The sequence below is a fragment of the Pongo abelii genome, chromosome 18 (genome assembly GCF_028885655.2).
Source record: "Pongo abelii isolate AG06213 chromosome 18, NHGRI_mPonAbe1-v2.0_pri, whole genome shotgun sequence".
NCBI lineage: Eukaryota > Metazoa > Chordata > Mammalia > Primates > Hominidae > Pongo > Pongo abelii.
In genome coordinates this window covers 67,729,129-67,753,161 of record NC_072003.2, presented here as the reverse complement: position 1 = coordinate 67,753,161, position 24,033 = coordinate 67,729,129, and the positions used below count along the sequence as shown (strand labels likewise).

Genomic DNA, 24,033 nt, shown 5'->3' with positions numbered 1-24,033 from the left:
CTTTGTCCATACCAGTCTCAGCCTAGTAGTCTCTTTTCCTCCCTTGATGTCTCTCATCTGTACCTCCCCAGGGGTACAGATGGCAGGCTGATGAGCTGAAGACGCAAAGAAGGGTGGCATCCTAAAAAGAACTCTAGGTTCAAAGGATGCTGACACTTGCAAGCTGAGGGAGGACAGAGGCTGGGAAGGAGGGTGTAGCCAGGGTGACCTGCAGGACTGTCCTTGCTCCCAGCTCCTGGGTGGCATGTAGGGCCTGCTGACCAGGCAGGAGCAGGGGGAGGACAGGACCCCATTTCCACAGGAATGTTTCAGGTTCTGGTTCTTAGTCCCAGGAGGGGAACTGGATTCCAGGAGAGAGGACAGGAGGATGAGGTCCACAGAAGGGCACAGGAACCATGCTTTGATACTGAGACAACCTGTCAAGGTTCCTGTAAAGGCCCAGCCCCTGATTTCCTAACTCTCTAGCCACCTTGTACCTCCACCACCTCCCTCCCCTCATGCTCAGAGCACAGTGTAGGCCAGGGCACCTTACAGCATCCAGAGTACTTTTATTGCCAGAATCCAGATACAGCCTGCTCAGAGCCCCATGTGGAGCCACTCAGGAACAAGGGGAGACAGATGCCAGGCACGTATGCAACAGAGAAAATCCAGCTGCACAGAAACCCTGTGGGAGAACAGCTCAGTCCAGCCTGAAGGCGTCTTTGGGAACCCCACCTAGAAGCTGTACCCTTTTCTCGGCCTGTGGCCAGTCACCCACTTAGAGCCTACTGCCATGAAGGCAGCCCTGACTCTCCATGCCTGCTGCCACAGGGAGATCCATGGAGCACCCTGGGGCGGACAGAAAGCCCCTGGGGGGCCTCAGGGGACCCCTGGCTCTCTCAGGGTCCCATTCAAGTTTCTGGGCTAGTCCCAGCACTAAGCTGGGTGCTGGCCAGGGTGGATAGGAGCCCCATCCTCAGCCCTGTGCTGACCCACTTGGTAATAGTGAGACCCTAGGGCAGGGTGGCAGTGTGATGGTGGGGTTAGCAAGAGGTGCAGCTCAGGGAAGCTGCGAGCAGCCTTGGCTGCTTCCTTGGATTCCCTTTCTCCATAGGTTCCTAGAAGGCCATGGCTCCAACCCCTGCTCTCATCCTTGGAACCACAGTCCCAGGGTGAAGGGAGGCAGCTTCAGTCCTGGGGCCAACAGCACATCCGAGGAAATCAGGGCCCCTGGAACACAGCCTGTAGGACTGGGGGCACATCTGCTGCCCAATCCAGAGCTTGACTGCTCCTGGCGGTAAGGGAGGTAGGAGTGGAGTGAAATGTCCCAGGGCCTGGGAACCATGAAGAATGCAACAAACTGCCCCTGCCTGCAGGAGCTACTGGGCTCACCCAGGAAGCCAGTCAGGCTGGCCACCAGCTAAGCCATAGGGAAGCCAGCAGCTCTAGCTACCCATGACCAGTGGCAGGCCTTTCTGTGGCTGGTGTGTGGGAAGGGTCACCGGAGGGGCCAGGAGCCCATCCCTGGGACCTCTGGGTACAGGACCACAGCCCAGTAACATCCCTCATAGGAAGGCTGCGGGGCCAGGGCCCAGGCAAGTATGAAAAGCCCACAGGAGTCGGGGGGACACATGGCCCCAGGTAGGGATTGGGACCAGGGCCCAGCCAGTCCACCCTGTGGAGCCAGTCCTGAGGTCACAGCAGTTCCACCATCAGCAGCATTCTTGCCATCCAGTGTCCCTTGAGTCTAGACTCTCATTTCTTCCTTCTTCACTGCCACAGAGAAAGGATAACAAACAGCACTTCCCCACGGCAGATGCTTCACAGTCCAAGACTCGGGGCCTTGAATGGTCAGTCACAAACTTTGCAAAACGCGTGGGCCATGACAGCCCCAGAGGCCAACAGCAGGTCCACGGCCGAGCCACAGGAGTCCTGTGGCACAGGAGTCAGGGCCCAAGGAGCACACGTTTCAGATAGGCCAGGGTGGTGGCGTTGGCCAGCATCTCGATGTGCTCGCTGCCTGGCAACTCCTGCAGCAACACTTGGTGCTCCTGGCGGCTCTGCCAGGCCTGGCACTGCAGGGCACTCTTCAAGTTCACAGTACCATCGCCGTCACCAAAGCAGATTTTAGGGTCACGGTCAGGGAAGCTCTCATAGTAGAAGGAGTCTGGTGTGGGGACACCAGTGCCATAGAGGCAGTGCAGCTGCACGCCAGGTGGCATCGTGGCTTCCACCAGCCCTTCTGTGTCCTGCCGCATAAGCCAGCCATCTTCAAAGCCAATGTCCTGGAAGAACTTGCGGTAGTCCCGTAGTGTGTAGTTGATCGTGGGTGTCTGCACGAACACCTTCTCAGGTGACCATGTGTAGTTGTAGGGCAGTAGCCAGCTGGTGGAGACAGCTGACCGCTGCTGCTCCCGGATCTTCAGGGGCCCGATGACTGGGATCCGGTTGTTGTCTCCTGCAGGGAGAAGGCTCTGGTCAGTCTGTGCTTAGGAATGCCAGCTGGTTGGGCAGCATGTTCACCACGAGGCCCCTGCCAGACCCCAGCCAGGGGCCCAGTCCACAGTCCCCCATCTCTACCCTGTTGTCATCATTGTAATCACTGTGACTCCCATCCCTGCCTTGGCTTTTTTTTTTCTTTTTGAGACAGGGTCTCACTCTGTTGCCCAGGCTGGAGTATAATGGCATGATCACGGCTCACGGCAGCCTCAACCTCTCAGGCTCAACCAATCCTCCCGCCTCAGCCTTCCGAGTAGCTGGGACTACAGGTATGTGCCACCATGCATCATGCCTGGCAAATTTTTCCTTTTTTTTTTTTTTTGAGGTAGGGTCTCTTTCTGTCACCCAGGCTGGAGTGCAGTGGTACAGTCTTGGCTCACTACAACCTCCACCTCCTGGGTTCAAGTGATCCTCCTATGTCAGCCTCCTGCGTAGCTAGAACTACAAGCACGTCCCACCACGCCCGGGCTAAAAATGTTTCCACTTTTTATACAGATGGGGTCTTGCTATGTTGCCAAGGTTGCTTGCCTTGGCTTTTACTGTTTCTCTTTATTTTTGCTACATCTGGGAACCACACATCCAAGATATGTTTTGTTTCTTTTGCTTTCCTCACCAGGGAGTAAGGCGGCACATACCCACAGGGTGATTTATGATGCTTCCTTGTCTGTAAACTCTACCATCCTCCACGTGCTGATCAGGCCTGTGGGCACTGACCTAGTCTAAAGTGAGTCAGCAGGTTGGCAACTCGGGATGACATGTTCTGCTTTCCCTTTTATGACACTGAACTGTGTACCAGTTTTTCTTTTCCTAAGCTCAGACCAGCGTTCAGCCAGCCGTGGCCTCATTCCACCCACTTGCATGTGCGCTGACCTGGGCAGCCAGGTGTGCTGGAGACAGGGCACGAGGGGAGGCTGCAGATGGAGGCGGAGTCCCTGTACACAGGAATGTGAACAACACAAACACCCGGCAGCCAGGGAGGCCTCCAGGAAGTAAAAATTGCAACTTGGGAACAGGGGCCTCTGGCCTGTTCAGGATCCATGGTCACCCATCACCCCACCCTGTATCTGAAAGCAGGGAGGCCTCTCGGACTGACTGTAGGGCCTCAGCTCTGCCTGCTGTGGCCTGGCTGGGGGACCCCTGAGGCAAGGAAAGCCCGTAGGGGTGCACGGACTTCCACCTCCCCGCACCACACCCCCAGTCCTGGACTGCCAAGGCAGGACAGAACAGCTTTCCAGCCTTTGAAACAAAGCTCTAAGGGGTCTCACAGAGAAACTCTGAAAGGGGCCGGGGCTACCTGTCTAAACTCGGGGTATGCCCACATCCGTCCCTCCAGGCCCAGGCTAGACAGAAGGGGTGGCTATAATGAGTCCTCACTAAATCTGAGTGTCTTCCAGCCAATTCAGAGTCACTGAGCCTGACCCAATCACAATGCCAGTAGACCAAGCAGGTCAAGCAGTGGCAGGGACTTGAGCTCATGAGATGCTTGGCACAGCCCTGGCTCATAGCTCCTAAAGTGAGGGTCCATAAGCCTGCCCCCAGTCCTAGCAGAGGGAGGAAAGCTCCCTTCTAGAGGAGGAAGCTCTACTCTACAGCTGCAGCTGGTGACCTGCAACAGTCATGAAAAGACGGGGGAGGGGCCAGAAAATGGGTGGCTTTCCCAATTGCCAGGCAAGCAGGCCCAGCCAGATCTGCACCTGCTTCCTCCCTGTGTTGCCTACAGAGGCTCCGTGCTGCCCACAGATGGAGGCGCAACTCATAAATAAAAAACTGTAGTCTAGAGGCCAGGTGCAGTGGCTCAGCCTTGTAATCCCAGAACTTTGGGAGGTCAAGGTGGGCAGATCATTTGAGGTCAGGAGTTCAAGACCAGCCTGACCAAAATGGTGAAACCCCATCTCTACTAAAAATACAAAAAAATCTGGCCGGGTACGGTGGTTCATGCTTGTAATCCCAGCACTTTGGGAGGCTGAGGCAGGCAGATCCTCCTGACTTGAGGTCTGGACTTAGAGACTAGCCTGGCCAACATAGTGAAACCCAGTCTCTAATAAAAATACAAAAATTAGCCGGGTATGGTGGTACGCGCCTGTAGTTCCAGTTACCCAGGAGGCTGAGGCAGGAGAATCACTTGAACCTGGAAAGTGGAGGTTGCATGAACCAAAATCACGCTACTCCAACCTGGGTGGCAGAGTGAGAAAGACCCTGCCTCCAAAAAAAAAAAAAAAAAAATGCTCTAGCCTTCCTCCTCTGCGGTGAAGGTGGGGATGAAGAAGTAAGGATGGGGGTAAGAGGGAGGGATGGCCAGGGACAGTGGCTCACGCTTGTAATCCCAGCACTTTGGGAGGCCGAAGGGAGTGGATCACCTGAGGTCAGGAGTTCAAGACCAGCCTGTCCAACATGATGAAACCTCGTCTCTACTAAAACACAAAACTTAGCCAGGCATGGCGGCAGGCACCTGAAATCCCAGCTACTCAGGAGGCTGAGGCAGGAGAATAGCTTGAACCCAGGAGGCAGAGGTTGCAGTGAGCCAAGATTGTACCACTGCATTCCAGTCTGGGTGACAGAACCAGACTCTGTCTCAAAAAATAAAAATAAAAAAAAAGAAGGCTGACCCAAGAAAAGAGTCATTGTGGAGACCAAAGCAACTCCATTTTGGATACTAATCCACCATGTTGGCTTCTGATTAACCCCAGATCCAGGAAGGCCACTGAGATTTCCACTTTATCTACTGTTCCTTGTGCACATACTTACCATAAATCAAAACAGCCTCTGTGTTGTCATCCTTCAATATTCAACACATCGCATTGGAGTTGCCCTTTCCCTACAGAATATAAGCTCTGGGTCTGGGGGCTAATGGTGTGGGGATCCACCATCTTGTCTTGCCACCACCTGAGACACAGACGTGGCTTCTATTCGTATGTCCCTATTAACTGTTTTTCTCTGAGAAACTAGATTTGTCAGCCTCTTTCTTCCTTGGACTTTTAGGGGTAGATTTGCATAGACCCCACACACCGTGGGACAGACATGAGGCATGCTGGCCCAGGAGGACACTTCGGAAGGGAAGAGAGGGCAGAATTCCTGGCAACAGCCCCCCACACTGGGCCAGGTAGGGTCTTACCTGAAGCCAGGACGCGCAGGGTCTTGGCCACGCCCCCCCAGGGCGCACCCAGTGACACGAAGGCCTGGATATACTTGTCCTTCCAGGCCTGCGGCTGCCGCTGCAGAAAGTAGAGCGTGTACATGTTGCCCATACTGTGGGCAACCAGCACCACGGGGCCCCCATACAGCTGGTACATCTCCTCGATCATCTCGCGGAGGGCCAGGAAGTAGGGCCCGTTTTCATCTGCAGGCCAGAGCCAGGCAGGGGTCAGGTGGGAAGGGTCCTGGAGCCGGAACCACTGAGCTTTTCTCAGGCCAGACACAAGACGAGAGGGGGAGGGGAGGGTGCTCACATTCAAACAGAGTGGTCTGGGTCCCCCCCGCCTTCCATGAAGGGAGGAAGCCTTATATTTCTCCCCAGGGCTCAGAGGCCCAGAGGTCCCAGGGTGGGAAATGGAAGACAGGATAAGACTGACCAAAGGTGGTGGCTGTGACCACTAGACTGGATGCCAGAGGCCCAGGGACAGGAGACAGCCAAGGACAAGGGGAGAGCCCAAGGCCTGTGGTGCCCATGATCACCTTGCCCCTACCTCCCGAGACTTCAGGGAGGGAATGAGAGTGCCTGCTTACTTGGGGCTCGGCGCCAGTCATAGGGAGCCCCTCGGACATCCTCACCCCGTGTGTAGCCCCAGCCCACAAGGCTCTCCACCATGGTGTGGAAATAGGAACCTGTAGACAGAAATACAGAGGATAAGAAAAGATACAGCTAGTGCCGGCCACCTACACTATGCCCAGCATGGAGACTGTGACAGCTAGCAGGTCCCTGGAAGAATGCTACAGGGCTCTGTGCCCACGCTGATCAGAGACAGCTCACAGGCTGTCCCTACAAACCAGCAGAGTTCCTCCAGCTCCACCTCCAGTCCGGCAGAACCCCCATCCCAGCTCCCGGAGGCCTTGAGTAAGGGCTACATACCCACGCTGCTTTTGCTGGGGTCCAGGAACTCCAGTGAGAAGGTCTTCCCAAAGCCAGGGACACGTACATCCACACCATCGGGAAACTGGGTGGCCCTGGATGTTTTGTTGTAAACCAGCCTGTTGTGAGAGGATATTGAGCCAGTGACCCAGAGGGGACACTGAGCTTGGTGTGTCCCAACAATGTATCATGTCCTGAGTCATACTCCCTTCTCATGCCCAGGTTTGGTCAGATGGATAGGAGAGACCAAAAGTAACAAAGCAGGTTGATAAAGCACAGATCACCTGTAATCCCAGCACTTAGGGAGGCTGAGGCAGGAGGATCACTTGAGGTCAGGAGTTTGAAACCAGCCTGGCCAATGTGGTGAAACCCCGTCTCTACTAAAAATACAAAAATTGCCCGGGTGCAGTGGCTCACGCCTGTTAATCCCAGCACTTTGGGAGGCTGAGGCTGGCAGGTCACCTGAGTGAGGAGTTTGAGACCAGCCTGACCAACATGGCGAAACCCTGTCTCTACTAAAGATACAAAATCAGCCGTGTGTAGCGGCAGGCGACTGTAATCCCAGCTACTCAGGAGGCTGAGTCAGGAGAATCGCTTGAACCCATGAGGCAGAGGTTGTAGTGAGCTGAGATCACACCATTGCACTCCAGCCTGGGCGACGGAGCAAGACTCTGTCTCAAAAAAATAAATAAATAAATAAATAAAAATAAAAAGCACAGATCAGAGTAATTACATCCAAATGAGGACCCCACCAAGGCATACTTACTCCAAACACTGACCCCAGGACCCCTGTCAAAGCAACGTTCCTCTCTCCCCTGTGACCCTACTCTAGAATGAGGGTCTTGGACCTGGTTGGGAGAAGGAGGTGCCAGTCCTAATTCTGCCGTGAACTTCACACTGGACCCCAAGAAGCAGTCTACCCTCTTTCAGCTTTCCATCACTCCATCTCCTTGCATCCAGCTCCTGCCACCCAACATATCCCAGGTGAAGGAGGTGGTGAGTGCAGTACACAACAGAACCTGACAGGGGCCGGGTGCAGTGGCTGACACCTGTAGTTCCAACAATTTGCAAGGCCTAGGTGGGAGGAATGCTTGAGGGCAGGAGTTCAAGGCCAGCCTGGGCAATATAGTGAGGCCTTGTTGCTACTAAAAATAAAAAATTAGCCAGGCATGGTGGTGCAGGCCTGTGGTCCCAGCTACTTGGAAGGCTGAGGCAGGAGGATGACTTGTACCTGGGATATTGAGGCTGCAGTGAGCCGTGATCATGCCACTACACACCAGCCTGGGAAGCAAGGTAAGACCCTGTCTCAAAAAAAAAAAAAAAAACACACTAGGCCAGGCACAGGGGCTCACACCTATAATCTCAGCACTTTGGAAGGCTGAGGCACGTGGATCACTTGAGGTCAGGAGTTCGAGACCAGCCTGGCTAACATGGTGAAACCCCATCTCTACTAAAAACACAAAAATTAACCAGGCATGGTGACGTGTACCTGTAATCCCAGTTATCGGGAGGCTGAGGCAGGAGAATTGCTCGAGCCTGGGAGGCAGAGGTGTAGTGAGCCGAGATCGCACCACTGCACTCCAGCCTAGGCAATAAGAGTGAAACTCTGTCTCAAAAAAGCAAACAAACAAACAAAAACAAACCCTAGAGAGGCACCACGCATCAGGGCTGCTGTATGGGTGGGGAGGCAGGTAGGAGGAGGAGCAAGGCCCAGAGAAATGATGGGAGCTGGTGGGGAGAGACAGGAGGAAGGCCTTGTGTGGCCCCAGGTAGGTATAATTGGGTCCCACTTCCTCTGGGCATTGGACACAGCAGCCAGCCAACCTCCAAACACATCCTCCACGGAGGAAGGGAATGAACCACGCTCCTATGACCTCCCAGTACCCCAGGGCTGTATCACTTGTCAGACTGCAACCACAAGGCTCAGGGCTTACCCAGCAAATTCCTAAGCGCCATGACATAGGACATGGACCACCAGCTACTGACTTAAGACCCCTAACAGCCCTTTCTTAGTTTTCTTTCTTCTTTTTTGAGACAGGGTCTCACTCTGTTACCCAGGCTGCAGCGCAGTGAGGAGATCATAGCTCACTGTAGCCATAACCTCCTGGGCTTAAGTGATCCTCTTACCTCACCCTCCTGAATAGCTAGGCAGGCACCACCATGCCTGGCTAATTTATTTATTTATTTGTTTGTTTATTTTGTAGGGACAAGGCCACACTATGTGCTCATGCTGGTCTCAAACTCCTGGGCTCAAGCGATCCTCCTGCCTTAGCCTCCCAAAGTGCTGGGATTACAGGCGTGAGCCACCGCGCCCAGCCTATTAGTTTTCTAGAACTGTGTAATAAATTACCACAGACGCAGCAGCTTCTAACACCACACATGTTATCTCATAGTTTCTGTAGCTGCAGTGCCAAACAGAACCAGACAGGACAGACCCCGCCTCAGGGCTCAGTACACGGCTGCTGCACCATCTCCTGTGGGAAGAGGGTTGTCAAGGCCTGAAGAAATGATGGGAACAGGGTGATGGGCCAGGGGAGACACCTTATACCAGAAGAAAAGCCTCGTGGCTTTGTGCTAGGCCGGGAGCCTTGCTCTGGCCTCATCTCACACTGAAGAAGCAAATGTGCCCCCCAAAACACAGGAACCTGGAGTTTCTGGTGGTCCTGAGTCCCACCTTCCCACTTAGATATCAGCCACAGAAAGCTGACAGGATCCCCACAACTGACCCGGATAACAGGTCCTGGAGGCCCATTCTCTCCAGGGCAATTTGTAGATTATCCCAATGACCACGCAGCAAAGTAGCTTGTTGCTACTAATAAATAAATTATCAAATAGCAAAATGCAGAAAACTGTTCTGGAAAACCAAAGCAGTTCTGCACTGGGTGAAAATCTAAACGGGTCAGAGAAGCAGTGAAGGCAGACAGGCCCCTCTTGGTATCAGCTGGCACCTCCAACTGGCAGCACCTGAGGCCGTGTCCCCAGTATAAAAATAGAAATGCACATCAATAGCCCAGAAATAACCCCGGTCACACAACACACAGAGGAGGAAGGAGTCATCAAAACGGGTATCACAAACAGCTGGCAGGCCAGGGCGCCTGGAGGAGCAGCTGGCGAGTCTCTGGGAAAAACTTTTTTTTTTTTTTTTTTTTGAGACAGTCTCCCTCTGTCACCCAGGCTAGAGTGCAGTGCCCCAATCTCTGCTCACTGCAACCTCTGCCTCCCAGGTTCAAGTGATTCTCCTGTCTCAGCCTCCTGAGTAGCTGGGAGGCGTGTGCCACCACGCCCGGCTAATTTTTGTATTTTTGTATTTTCTTTTTTTTTTTGAGATGGAGTCTTGTACTGTCACCTGGGCTGGAGTACAATGGCATGATCTCAGCTCACTGCAACTTCCACCTCCCAGGTTCAAGCGATTTTCCTGCCTCAGCCTCCTGAGTAGCTGGGATTACAGGCGTGAGCCACCATGCCCGGCCTTAATTTTTGTATTTTTAGTAGAGACAGGATTTCACTGTGTTGGTCCGACTAGTCTCGAACTCCTGACCTCATGATCTGCCCACCTTAGCCTCCCAAAGTGCTGGGATTACAGGCATGAGCCACCGCACCCGACCGGGAAAAACTTAATTTGGGAGACTCCATTCAGCTCAAACATTTATCAGGCACCAACTGTGTTTCTGGTTCTACTGCTATAAAGATAAAACAGACACACACTCCCTCCCTTCATGGAGCTCAGCCTGGGAGGGAACCTCAGCTCACAGCCATACATTCCGGGTTTGAATTCTGATTCTACCACTTATTAGCTGAGTGAGCACAGGCGATTTTGTAACCTCATTGAGCCTCCAGATTTCGCAGTTGTAAAGCAGGTTTAAAAACCACCTGTTGGCAAGTAACACTGGTAAAAAAAAAAGAGAAAACAGCACCTATTTCAAAATGGGGTTGATGTAAGATTAAGTGAAAGAAAGTATATAAAATGTACAGTGCCTGTGCAATTTGGGGAAACATGCCTGGAGACAAATTTGGGCACGTGATGACGTTTAGAGGAAGCAAGCATGGGGCCTGGGAGGAGGAGAGGCAAACCGCTCTGGGGAGTCAAAAGGGAGATGTCACAAAGGGACCAGGGTCAGGTTTTTGATTTGTTGTTGTTGTTTTGAGACAGGGTCTTGCTCTGCCACCCAGGCTGGAGTACAGTGGTGTGATCTCTGCTCACTGCAACCTCTGCTTCCCTGGCTCAAGCAATTCTCCTGCCTCAGCCCCCTAAGTAGCTGGGACTACAGGTGCATGCCACCATGCGCAGCTAATTTTTTTGTATTTTTGGTAGAGATGGCGTTTCACCATGTTGCCCAGGCTGGTCTTCAACTCCTGAGCTCAGGTGATCTGACTGCCTCAGCCTCCCAAAGTGATGGGATTATAGGAGAGCCACCATGCCTGGCCTAGGGTCATGTTTTAAAGAGTGAATGGGGCTGGGCGTGGTGGCTCACACCTGTAATCCCAGCACTTTGGGAGGCTGAGGCGGGCGGATCACGAGGTCAGTAGATGGAGACCATCCTGGCTAACGTGGTGAAACCGTCTCTACTAAAAAATACAAAAAATTAGCCAGGTGCTGTGGCGGGCACCTGTAGTCCCAGCTACTCGGGAGGCTGAGGCAGGAGAATGGTGTGAACCCGGGAGGCGGAGCTTGCAGTGAGCTGAGATCGTGCCACTGCACCCAGCCTGGGCAACAGAGCAAGACTCCGTCTCCAAAAAAAAAAGTGAATGGAAGCACATTTATCAGGCAAAGGGTGTAGAAACAGATTCCAGGCCAAAAGAACAGCAGGTGCAAAGACATGGTGTGTCCAAGAAGAATAAGCAGCTGGAGAGGTAGGGGAGGCCGAGGCACAGACAAGGAAAGGGGTGGGGGCCATGCCGAGGCTCTGAATAGGGGCTGGGGCACAGAAATTTTGTGTAGGCAGGCGCAGTGGCTCACGCCTGTAATCCCAGCACTTTGGGAGGCCAAGGTGGGCAGACCACTTGAGCTCAGGAGTTCGAGACCAGCATGGCCAACATGGTGAAACACCATCTCCACTAAAAATGCAAAAAATTAGCCAGGCATGGTGGCAGGCGCCTGTAATCCCAGCTACTCAGGAGGCTGAGGCACAAGAATCACTTGAACCTGGGAGATGGAGGTTGCAGTGAGCCGAGATGGCGCCAGCCTGAGTGACACAGCAAGACTCCGTCCCAAAATAAAAGAAAAAAAAAATTGTGTGTAGGCATGAGAGGCCAGGGCTGGAGAGTAGAGGAACAAGGGCAGCAGGAAGGGAAAGTTAGTTCTGCCTGGGAGTGCAGAGGTGGTGCCGACCAGACCAGACCGAGGACCTGGGGAAGGAGAGAGGTCAGTGACCTCGAGATGAGGATAGAAGGAACAGGCTCTGGAGGCCTCTCAGGCACTGTTGTTGAGCAGCACCCACTCTGTGTGCACCAGCCCCCACCTGATATTGTCAATCCAGCAGTCAATGATGACAGGCAGCAGCAGTTCCAGGTTCAGCCAAATTGTGAAGTAGCTTTCAGTCTTCTTGGAGCAGAGGTAGTGCACCACTGTTGGCTTGTCCAGCTTGGCTTCCAGTTGGTTACCCAAATCACCAGGGACTGCAGGGGGCACAGGACATGTGTGAGCCCTCGGCCTGGCAGGTTCAAGACTCCAAAGAACTTTGATGTCTGCAGCAGACACCCTGAAGAGCCACAGATACTATGGCAGACCCGTGCAGTTCCACACCTCAAATTAAAGCACAGTGCCGGTGGCAGGAAATTCAGAGAGCAGGGACCTTGACCCAAAGGCCAGGGAACCATCTTTGTGCAGAAAAGCTGCTACTGCTGTGTGGTGCAGAGATGCCTGTGGGGGGCTTGGGAGAGGCCTGACATGTTTGGGGAAGGGCCCTAACATTGTCTCCAACTCCAGATAAAGTAAGTCTCCTGGATTTTCACTGGAACATCCTCCTGGGCCATTCAGATTATTGGAAGGGGGTTCAGGTTGAAGTCACTCCCCACGCTAGGCCTCAGTTTCCATATCTGTTAAATGAGATCTTGGTCTGAATCACCCCCAGCAAACACAGACACACCTCTACACATGGTTTCTATGGTTAATGGACCCTGATGGGAGCTCTGCCTGGGAGGAGGGGCTTGGAGACCCCTTTGCATTCCAGAACCTCCAAAGTTTGGCCAAGGCCCTGTCATTAGATATATACCTTCGAGGCGGGGCGCAGTGGCTCATGCCTGTAATCCCAGCACTTTGGGAGGCCAAGGTGAGTGGATCACTTGCGGTCAGGAGTTCAAGACCAGCCTGGCCAATGTGGTGAAAGCCCATCTCTACTAAAAATACAAAAAATTACCTTGGCGTGGTGGCACACACCTGTAACCCCAGCTACTCGGGAGGCTGAGACGGGAGAGTTGCTTGAACCTGGGAGGCAGAGGTTGCAGTGAGCCAAAATCATGCCATTGCACTCCAGCCTGGGTGACAGAGCAAGACCCAGTCTCAAAAAAAAAAAAAGATATATACCCTGGAGGCTTGAACCCAAAAGTCTTCCACCCATAGCCATCCCAGGCTACATAGAAGACAGGGCCCCGTTCGCCCTGAGAGAGGAGGAAGGAAACAGAACAGAGCCCTGGGCCACTCAGCTAAAATTCAACCAGACAAAGTATGCAGGACAGGCTTGTGGGAGGGAAATGAACAGAAACACAGCTGAGAGAAGCTTACATTGGCACGCGCCAGCCTACCAAGGGCCCAGGCCTTACTAAACGCCAGAGGCCAGTAAGGTGCCAGAGAGCAGATCATCTGGAGGGCCCTAGCATGGCTGGGAGCCCGTGTTGGAAACAGCCACCCTGAACCAGCACCATTATCACCACAGTCCGGGCCCTAGGGTGACTTCTCTCCATCCCAGCCATCCTATTCAGTCTACTCAGAACTCTGGGGCCCTGGTGACACCCAAATCCCTCCTCACTGCGTCAAAGCCCTTCACAGTCTCGTTACTCCCATTGACCTTTCGGGCCTCACCTGCCCCCACATGCCATGCTCTCGCCACTTCCCAAACACATCCCTGTTTAGGGTCCATGATCATCGAGTGAAAAACCAGCACTTGGCTCTCCTGGACATTCACTGGGAACTGACTGTAAATCCAGCCCTGAACAGGGCACGCCCTCCCTGGGCACCATCCCAGTGTCTTCAGGGTGCCATGAGAGGCAGGGGTGGCACATGCCTTCACCTCCCTTCATGGTATGGGTGCAGAGTGGGGGAGTCCCCGTCACGACAGCCTCTGGATGACATGTCTGTGGACTGGGCAGGGCAGGGCTGAGACCCTGGTCACTGTCTCCACCAAAAGGGAAATGGTAAAAGAGGAAGTCACCAGATCTGCTTTGCTCAGATGCTCCTTGTCCTGGTCAGGCTGTGTGGCCTCTAAAAATACCAGTGGCCACTTCCTGAGCCCCTCTGCGCCTGGAACTAGGACAAGAGCCATCCGCATGCCTTTCACCTCAAGTAACACTGGGAGGGGACAGCCTTACTATTTCCACTTAACAGATGGGGAGACTGAGGCTGCAAGAGGTGGAAATGGCCTTGTCTATGGTCCCTTCCCCTTGCCCAGGGTCTTCTGTATCACATCTCTGGTCTCTCTTTCCTCCACCACCATTTCAGGACCCACCCCTAGAGGATTCTGATCCTCTGACAGTCAAGGTCAGATCCCTGCTCTGTGCCCAGGAGCTGCTTATCCAACTGCCCACCGTGAGGTTTCCCAGGGCTAAGGCCAGCAGCCTCACTCCCTGAGAAGCTGGGCACGTTAGGACTCCTGCTGCTCTGTGATTCTGGGTGGGGTCTGAGGCTCTTCTGCTGTGACCAAGGATAAACAGACTGACTGAATTGATGAGTGCGGTTAGCATTAATCCAGGCAAGATGGCTGTGTGCCAGCCACAGACCACATGCTTCCTAATGCCACGCCCCTCAGACTTAGAACTCTGCAGGCCCACCCAGGACTCCCTGAGGCCCTCAAGATAAAGTTCAGATGACCCAACCAGTCACAAGTCCTGTGCAGTCCACTCCTCCTGTGACTCGATCCCAGGCAGCCTGAGATGCTCATCTCTCTCCCCGGCCCATTACTCTCTCCTGGCCTTAGCTCCAGCTATATACTCCAGGAAGCCTTACTTGACACCCACCCATCCAGGCTGGGCTGGTGGATTCTCTGTGCTTGCCCCACACAGACTTCCTCTCTGGGGATCACTGTCACTCCTATCCTGCAAGCTTTGGGGAGGCAGGGCCAAGTCTGCCCAAATCCCATGGTGAACCTGGGCCTAGTATCCCCCTGGAGCATTTCCTGGCTGGGAACTCCTGGTGGGGCCTGCCTGGCACCACCCTGCCTGCCAACTCTACCCTTCTGTGATTTGCATCGTCCCCATTTAAAGTACTCTCAGCAGAAAGAGCACGGAGATCACACTGCACTAGACTCCACGTGTAACTCATGCCTCAGATGCCTCTGCCTTCGGGAATCCTGGCTGGCCACGGACACGCCAGCTCTGGATGGGAGTGACCGCCTCAATGAGGCACCCAAGGCCCCCCAGACAGAGGTCTCATTCCTGCCCATCCCTGCAAGGAAATACTGTGGCCGTTGTAGAGTTGCCAGGGTTGTGATCAAGGAGCGGGGAGGGCAGGGGAGGTCACCTAGCCTCCACATAGTCTAGTCCAAGCATGTGTGGCAGGGTAAGAGTACAAGCATGTTGCCTGACACAGGTTCATGGCCATTGTCACAACCCTTTCCCCTGACTTCAGTTGTCTTCAGTTTCCCTTAGGCTTTTCCCTCAGGCAATGCCACACATCTGATAAGTTGTGGGAGTTGGTGGCCAGCTAGGACAGCAATCCTTTCCCTAAGGAGGTTCCTTTCAGCAATGCCTTCTGGCATATGTGGCATTGGAGGGGTCGAGGGTGACAGCCTCCTAGCCAGGCCCAGGTCGATGGAGAGGTCAACTCAGGAGCCACTCTACACACCCCCACCATCCCTCAGGAGTGGGGCTGAAGCACCTGTCTTTCCAGCTTAAAAATGGGATAAAGGGAGGCAAGGCTTGGGAATGATGCGGACAGGTGGAACTATGAATAACCAGATGGTAACTCTCCCACTCACCCCCATTTTCTACCAGGACAGGAGGTGGGGAGCTGACCACACCCGCGCCCAGCATGGCGGTAGAGCCGGTAGATCTAGATCACCTAAGTGACAAGACAGATACCAATACGCTCCCCCATTTCGTGACTGGAACAGAAGCAGACCGGGAAGGTAGCCCCGCCCGCGGCCCGTCCCGCCCGACCGACAGATCCACCACGAGACCCGAGCCTCACCCAGCACCACTGGGGGGTGACGTCCGGCCGGGAGCGCTGGGTCCGCGAGCAGCATTAGCAGCAGCAAGAGGAACAGGAGGCCATCCGGGAGCAGCCCCACACGGTAGGGGCGGAGGTGGAGGCCCATGGTGTACGACGGTCGCCGCTGGTCCGGGATGCTGGTTCAGCTCCCTGGGCTCTCGCCTAGGCGGGGGCGGTGGAGACGCGCTTAACCCCGCCGCCCGCATCCCCCGCATCCCCCCGGCCAATCAGGGCCCGCCTCCCGCAAATGGCCGACCAATAGGGACTCGCCGCCATATATGCCCCTCCCAGTAGGAGCTCGCCGCCCCGCCCTTGCTCAACCCCTTGCTCCCTGGCCCACGCTGAGCGCCGAGCGCATCGATGGATCGAGGTACCGCCTGGCTCCGGGCTGTCAGTCGCCCACCCGGGAACCTAGCTCGCCGCTGCTGTACCCCGCCCAGCCCTGGGTACCCGAAATCCACGCTGCGCAGCCCTCACCTGGCGACCCCCTGACCTGGAGGATCTGGAACGGACAAGACCGGGAGAGGATAAGGGGTGCAGCGCTCGCCGCTGCTGAGCGACACCGGTTAAAGCAGGAAGAGAGGAAGTGAGTCCCGGACACTTATTGGGCCTCAGGTGACCAGGAGCTGACCAGGACCTTTGTGCAGCCCCCACACCAATTCTTAGCACACCCTGCCCCGAGGGCACCTGGGTTCGGCCAGTCAGCCCCTGTAACTCTGCCCCGGGGTTACAGATGCGGGGGGAACCGGGAGAGGCCAGGTCAGCATGTTCAGTTCCCAAGAGAGGGGTTAATCTGTTCGTTTTAGGGGCGCAGAGTGCAGCGTCACCCCGCCAGTCCAGGCAGTTCGGGCGCGGGGTTGGGAGTGGGCTTGAGTCTCGACAGTGCGCCATGGGCCATCTGCATGTTCCCCCGCAGAGCAGGAGAGGCATCGGGAGCTCGTGATCCCTCTCCACTCTCGCAAACCTGGGGAACCAGAGAGGACATGGACTCCCTGCGCCAGGAAACAGGGGCGAACAGAGTGGGCAAAGACCTGACAGCTGGTTATATGCCAGCACCATAGGTCACTGTGGGATAGAGGGACGAGAGTATTTGGGAAATAGAGGTCTTGATCCTCCACACACACACCCCTTCGAAGGGGCAGCTGCACCCTGGTCATCCCACCTGGTCCCAAGAAATTTGTCCTGCCCCTTCCTTCCTTCTTCTTGGTAAGCAGCTGACCTGGCTATGAAGCCACTATCTTGCCCTGCCCTTCTGGAATTCTTATAGTGAAACATGTTGGTGACTGGGCTACCACCACCCTCCCTCTTTTTTTTTTTTTTTTTTTGTTTGAGACAGAGTTTCGCTCTTGTTGCCCAGGCTGGAGTGCAATGGTGCAATCTTGGCTCACCGTAACCTACGTCTCCCGGGTTCAAGCAATTCTCCTGCCTCAGCCTCCCAAGTAGCTGGGATTACAGGCATGCGCCACCACCCGGCTAATTTTGTATTTTTAGTAGAGACAGGGTTTCTCCATGTTAGTCAGGCTGGACTTGAACTCCCAACCTCAGGTGATCCACCTGCCTCAGCCTCCCAAAGTGCTGGGATTACAGGCATGAGCCACCGCGCCTGGCCCCTCTTTCTTTTCTTTCCTTTTTTTTTTTTTTTTTTTTGAGACAAGGTCTCTCTGTCACCCAAGTGCAGTGGCACAATCACGGCTCACTGCATCCTTGACCTCTCAGGCTCAAGCGATCCTTCCCACCTCAGCCTCCTGAGTAGCTGGGAATACAGGTGTACACCCCCACGCTCAGCTAGTTTTTTATTTTTTGTAGAGTTGGGGTCTCACTATGTTACCTAGGCCAGTCTTGAACTCCTGGCCTTAAGTGATCCACCAGCCTCAGCCTCCCAAAGTGCTGAGATTACAGATGTGTACCACTGTGACCAGCCCCACCCTCTCTTAAGGTCCAGCCATCTCCCGCTAAGGCCCTGGCTCAGAACTCCCACTCCCAAAGCCCCTGCCTCTCCCACCTTCACCCGTGACCCAACAGAAGATCAGGGAAGACCCATCTGGTGAAAACCCAGCGTGGGAGACCATAGAGACTCTTCTGCAGGCCTAGGGACGGGCAGAAGTCCAGTCAAAGTTTATGTGGAGGAAGGGAAGGATCAAGAGGTGCTGGGCCACCTTGGACTCTGGCCGAGGTCTAAATGTCTTGCCAGCCCAGCAGCATCAGGTGACCGTGGGCCCCTGGAAGGGTAGCCCTGTCCTCAAGAGGGATTCCCTGGTGCTTCAACCCCACAGGCCCTGCATGTGTTAGGAACCACAGCCATTAGGGGCAGGGTGGCAAGGCCTGGTCAGCAATGACCCATGCTGGCACTGTGGAGAAGGGTCAGAAGGTGAGGGTCCTCCCTTTTCACAATGACTCTGCCATCCACCTGATCCCCCAGGCTGCAGTCTTGGCATCATCCTGAGCTCTGGATGCCTCCATGCTTCTCAGAACCACAACTCAGGTGGTCATAAGGGCTTGCCAGCTCTACACTCCCCAAACCACACTCCCCTATTCCCACAACAGCCTCGTCACTGATGTCCCAATGCACGCCCTCGTTCCTGTGGGTCGTTCTCCACATACCAGGCTGTCACCACTTTTTTTTTTTTTTTGAGACAGAGTTTTGCTCTGTCACCCAGGCTGGAGTGCAGTGGCGTGATCCCGGCTCACTGCAACCTCTGCCTACTGGGTTCAAGCGATTCTCCTGCCTCAGCCTCCTGAATAGCTGGGATTACAGGCGCCAGCCACCACGCCCAGCTAATTTTTGTATTTTTTAGTAGAGACGGGGTTTCGCCATGTTGGCCAGGCTGGTCTTGAACTCCTGACCTCAGGTGATCCACCCACCTAGGTCTCCCAAAGTGCTGGGATTACAGGTATGAGCTACCACACCCGGCCCTGATTTTTTTTTTTTTATCTTGCTCAAATTACTATCTCAAACTGTATGGTTTGCCCTACAAGCCATAAATTCTCATTAGATGGGTTTTATTTAATCCTATATATCGGGACTTACTTTGCAATCTGACTCTGGCATAACATTAGGTGACAAGAAAGTCAAAATATTCCAAAACAATGTTTCTTTGCCATACTTTGAAATGGCCCCGCAAAACTGTCCTTTGTGGAGGAAAATTTGCATCTGTAAAGAATCTCTATTAACATAGCTAGATTTTCTTCCAGGCCCTCCCAAACCTGAAGAGTTAAGAATCTAGCACCTTTCACAGGTCTGAATAGGGCTGGGCGCGGTGGTTCACGCCTGTAATCCCAACACTTTGGGAGGCCGAGGCGGGTGGATCACCTGAGGTCAGGAGTTTGTACTAGCCTGGCCAATAAGGCGAAACCCATCTCTACAAAATTAGAAAAATTAGCTGGCCGTGGTGGCGGGCACCTGTAGTCCCAGCTACTCAGGAGGCTGAGGCAGGAGAATCACTTGAACCCAGGAGGCGGAGGTTGCAGTGAGCCAAGATCATGTCACCGCACTCCAGCCTGGGAGACAGAGCAAGACTCCATCTAAAAAAAGTGTCCAGGCCGGGAATGGTGGCTCGCGCCTGTAATCCCAGCACTTTTGGGAGGCCGAGGCGGGTGGTTCACGAGGTCAGGAGATCGAGACCATCCTGGCTAACACGATGAAACCTTGTCTCCACTAAAAATACGAAAAATTAGCCAGGCAGGTGCCTGTAGTCCCAGCTACTCGGGAGCCTGAGGCAGGAGAATGGCGTGAACCTGGGAGGCGGAGCTTGCAGTGAGCCGAGATCGTGCCACTGCACTCCAGCCTGGGTGACAGACAGAACAAGACTCTTGTCTCAAAAAAAAAAAAAATTGTCCAAATATTTTACAGAGTTTGACTCTTTTCATCAACAGAATAAATCCAGAGCCTGAGGAGCCAGTCCAGTTGTGGTATCTTCCTTGGGTGAGCACACAGCCAACAGCCTTCACCCCTCCTGCTACCTGGCCCTTTGCACTCCCTCTCGCTGGCCTAAGCTCCAAGCTCCCCTACCTGAACTAGGTGGATCCTGGGCTTGAGGCAACCAAACTAAGATCAGGGTTTCCGGGCTGATTTGGTGGCCAGAGCTGAGTCCATTTAGAGGTCGCTGGAATCTCCCTAAAGCTCATGGCTCAGCAGTCCCCCATTCCTCTGCAGCCAGTCTCCCTGCAGCCCCGAGATGCCTAACACTGATCCAGCCACAACAGAACCCTGGAGGCAAAGGGCCCAGAACAGAGATCATGCCACTGCACTCCAGCCTGGGCGACAGAGGGAAACTCCGTTTCGATAAAATTTTAAAAAATAAAATAAAAGGCCAGGCGTGGTGGCTCATACCTGTAATCCTAGCACTTTGGGAGGCCGAGGCGGGCAGATTGCCTGAGTTCAGAAGTTCAAGACCAGCCTGCACAACGTGGCGAAACCCCGTCTCTACTAAAAATACAAAAAATTAGCCAGGTGTGGTGGTGCAGGCCTGTAATCTCAGTTACTCAGGAGGCTGAGGCACAAGAATCACTTGAACCTGGGAGGTGGAGGTTGCAGAGAGCCAAGATCGTGCCACTGCACTCCAGCCTGGGCGACAGAGCAAGACTCTGTCTCAAAAAAATAAAATAAAATAAAACAAAATAGGCCAGGCGCAGTGGCTCACGCCTGTAATCCCAGCACTTTGGGAGGCCAAGGCAGGCAGATCACTTGAGGTCAGGAGTTTGAGATCTGCCTGGCTAACATGGTGAAACCCCGTCTCTACTAAAAATACAAAAATTAGCCGGGCATGGTGGCGGGCACTTGTAATCCCAGCTACTCAGGAGGCTGAGGCAGGAGAACGGCTTGAACTCAGGAGGCGGAAGTTGCAGTAGGCCGAGATCGCACCATTGCACTCCAGCCTGGGAGACAAGAGCAAAACTCCGTCTCAAAATAAAATTAAAATAAAATAAAATAAAATAAAAATAAAGCCAGAGGGTATTGGCCTGATGGGGGCATCGAGGGGACCCCCTTTTCACCACTGTACTGGTGCTTTGCTCGACCTCGGGCGCACGCCCCTCCCACTCTGGTTCTGGCAACGGAGTCAGCGCGCCCTCTGGCGGGTGCTCCGCAGCCACTCTGCACAGGTGCGGGCATCCCAGCCTGGGAGGTGGGGCCCAACGAGCTGGCTAGTGGGGTGGCCCGGGACATAAGGAGGGTCGCTGAGAGCGGGGACGGGTCTGGGCAGGCGAGTGTGGATCTCCGCGGTGATCCCCAGCGTCGAATCCTCTTCCACTGAGAGATCTTTCGTGGCAGCGAAGGGAAGGAGGGAGGGCGTTTTCGCACCACTCCTAGACGCCCTGGAGGTTCCGGGAAACCCGCCACGCTTCCCGCCTTCCACTCTGTATCTGCCCGGGCTTTCATGTCCCCGAGGCAACAGCGCCGGCTGCCTTTAGGAGTCCAGCTCAGGCAGGCCTGAGGGCCAAGGTGAGGGTAAAATTTCGCGAGTATGAGGCCCACGGAACCCAGTTCTTTCTTCCAAATATCTGGCACGCGGTTTTGAGAAAGGCGTCTGACCTCGGGCGGCCTGGGCCGTCGGGGCCTTGCTTACTTCTCTGCCGTACCAATCTCCTATTCATTAATTCATGAACCCCAGGGGAGCGAGGAGTGGGGTGGGGGTGGGGGACAATTTTCAGAGAAGTACAGAAATCTCAAACTACAGAAGGGACCCCTGCGGAAGGTAGAAAATCTGGAGGGAGGCCGGGAGCAGTGGCTCATGCCTGTAATCCCAACATTTTGAGAGGCCGAGGCGGGCGCATCACGAGGTCAGGAGTTCGAGACCAGCCTGGTCAATATGGGGAAATCCCATCTTTATTAAAAATACAAAAATTAACCGGGCATGGTGGCGCGCGCCTGTAGTCCCAGGTACTCGGGAGGCTGAGGCAGAGGAATCGCGTCAACCCAGGAGGCGGAGGTTGCAGTGAGCCAGGATCAATCATGCCATTGCACTCCAGCCTGGGTGACAGAGCGAGACTCTGTCTCAAAAAAAAAAAAAAAAAAAAAAATTCTGGAGGAAGAGCTGGGGTTAACTAGAGAGAGAAGGTCTGGAGAGGAGGAAAGGGCACAGATGAGACCCTACTGCAAAGGCCTGTGTCTTACCATTGCTGAAATACCCTATGGCAGAAGAAGCTAGCCTTAGACAACAGTTCATTCATTCAGTGACAGGCGTTGGGGGTTAGCCTCTATCTTCGAGGATAGGATGATGGAGCGGAGAGACAATACAGGATTAATAAATCGTGTTATAAGTTGGTTAAGTTGGGGGGTCGGGGGGGCAGAAAGAAGCAATGACGGACGGTTGGGGTCAGGAGTGCGGGTTGTTTAGTAATAATGGGGTGATCTGGAAGGACTCATCTGAAGATGAGTAAGGGATCTCAGCAAAACAGGACCCCACCCTCCTGCCCAGTATTTAAATGAACTTGGTTTTTAAAGAAGAATCCAAGGGTTGGAGTTGAGTGCACGGTAGCTCACGCCTGTAATTCTAGCCCTTCGGGAGGCCAAGGTGGGCGGAGTTCGAGACCAGCCTGGTCAACATGCAACCCCGTCTCTGCAAAAAATACAAAAATTAGCCGGGCGTGGTGGCTCACGCCCGTAATCCCAGCACTTTGGGAGGCCGAGGCGGGTGGATCACCTGAGGTCAGGAGTTCGAGACCATCCAGCCTGATCAACATGGTGAAACCCCGTCTCTACTAAAAAAATACAGGCGTGGTGGTGCACGCCTGTAATCCCAGCTACTTGGGAGGCTGTAGCAGGAGAATCGCTTGAACCCAGGAGGCGGAGGTTGCGGTAAGCAGAGATTGCGCCATTGCACTCCAGTCTGAGCAACAAGAGCGAAACTCCGTCTCAAAGAAAAGAATAATAAAAATTTAAAAATAAAATAAAATAAAAAGAATTTAAGTTGCAGGAGTTGTCTTGCTATGGGGGCAGCCGGATAGGCACCTGGGGTAGTTTAGGGGAGCCGCACTGTGCTACCAGCCCGTGCCTCAGGTTCACGACCCAGGGGCGACTTGGACACGCATAAGCGCGTCTTCCATGGGCAAGCGCTCAGGACTGCCAGAGACGCCACAATGGAGCAGTCACCTCGCGAAGGTGGCTTCCGGGAAGAGCGGGTGTCGAGACTCACGATGAAGAGGAAAAAGGGCCTAGAGGCTGCACAGATAAGGTCGCCAGGAGGGGCGAGAAGGAGACCGAGTAGCGCCCGGATCTCCGGGCGGGGACGCTGTGACCCTGTGCTGTAAAAGTGGAACCCAGACAGGAGCCAAGGAGGACGCGAAGTGCTTCTGTAGAGCTTTAGGAATGCGGCGGTTAGGGACACTGGTTTAAGGGAGTTGGCTGGAAGGGCGTGGCCGGAGGTAGGGCCGCCTCCACCAGGCGCAGGCGCGCTACCGGGCGGGAGGGGGAGGAGCTTTACTCGCGGTAGCGCCCCGCCCCGCGAACAAATATTTGACATTCCAGGCTTATCGGGAGGAGGGGGCCCGAGGAGCAGCGTTCTCCCTTCCCCCGCGCCTGATTCGCTTACCGCTTCCGGGGGAGGAGACACATGGGCCAGTGCCCGGGTGGGCGGTCCGGAGATGGACAGCCGCGCACTAAGGCCCGCCTCCACCTGTAGAGAAAGTAAAGTGCTAGTCGCTCGAACCCGCCGGGCGAAGGAAGCACTTTCCATTCTTTCCCTGTCGCCGTGTCCGGGCGCGAGTCATTTCCGTCCCGGGCGCCTGTTTCTTTAGCTGCCAAATGGAGCTACGCTGAGCTCTCTCCCCGCGGGCTTCGCCCCTTTCCCGGGCATGAACTCTGGTGATGCGCCCGGGTGCCCCGCTCTCTCCATTGTCCAGGGCCGGGCCGCAGCACCCTCCTTGTCCGAAAGCGCCTGGTGCGGCTCCCGTCTCAGTCTCGAGTCGGGCTAGGCAACCGCGTGACTCAGTTCCCGCCAAGCTGGAGCCCGCTCTTTCCTGCTGGATTATTCAGTTTCTCAGTCACCTCCCTGGGAGAGTTTGGGAAAGTAAGGAACGGCCGGGAAACGCGCCATAAAGGAGCCTCACCAAGCTCCACTGGGCGAAGGGAGGAATGGGAGCCCCCAGTGCGGGACTGTCAATTGGGTTGTAGGTGTGGGTGGAAAAGGGA

At 54.5% G+C, this 24,033-nt stretch overlaps 1 protein-coding gene across 3 annotated transcripts; it reads right to left on the bottom strand.

Moving 5' to 3' along the window:
- Positions 1-528: 528 nt before the first annotated feature.
- Positions 529-24,018, bottom strand: PLA2G15 (phospholipase A2 group XV). Of its 3 annotated transcripts, XM_054533064.2 has the most exons (7): positions 23,435-24,018; positions 15,885-16,067; positions 12,004-12,160; positions 6,545-6,663; positions 6,202-6,300; positions 5,591-5,815; positions 529-2,437 (listed from the first exon to the last, which is right to left on the bottom strand). In XM_054533064.2, exons 2-7 carry the CDS (start codon positions 16,009-16,011, stop codon positions 1,926-1,928), a joined length of 1,239 nt encoding a protein of 412 aa, XP_054389039.1. In that variant the 5' UTR covers positions 16,012-16,067; positions 23,435-24,018; the 3' UTR covers positions 529-1,925.
- Positions 24,019-24,033: the final 15 nt, after the last annotated feature.

Bases quoted from the DNA above. Each gene is read 5' to 3' on its own strand.
- PLA2G15 (XM_054533064.2), bottom strand. From the start codon at position 16,011: ATGGGCCTCCACCTCCGCCCCTACCGTGTGGGGCTGCTCCCGGATGGC. The intron at 6,301-6,544 runs GTATGTAGCCCT...TTCTGTCTACAG, and splicing joins CCCCAGCAAAAGCAGCGTGG to GTTCCTATTTCCACACCATG. The intron at 5,816-6,201 runs GTAAGCAGGCAC...TCTGGCCTGCAG, and splicing joins TGACTGGCGCCGAGCCCCAA to ATGAAAACGGGCCCTACTTC.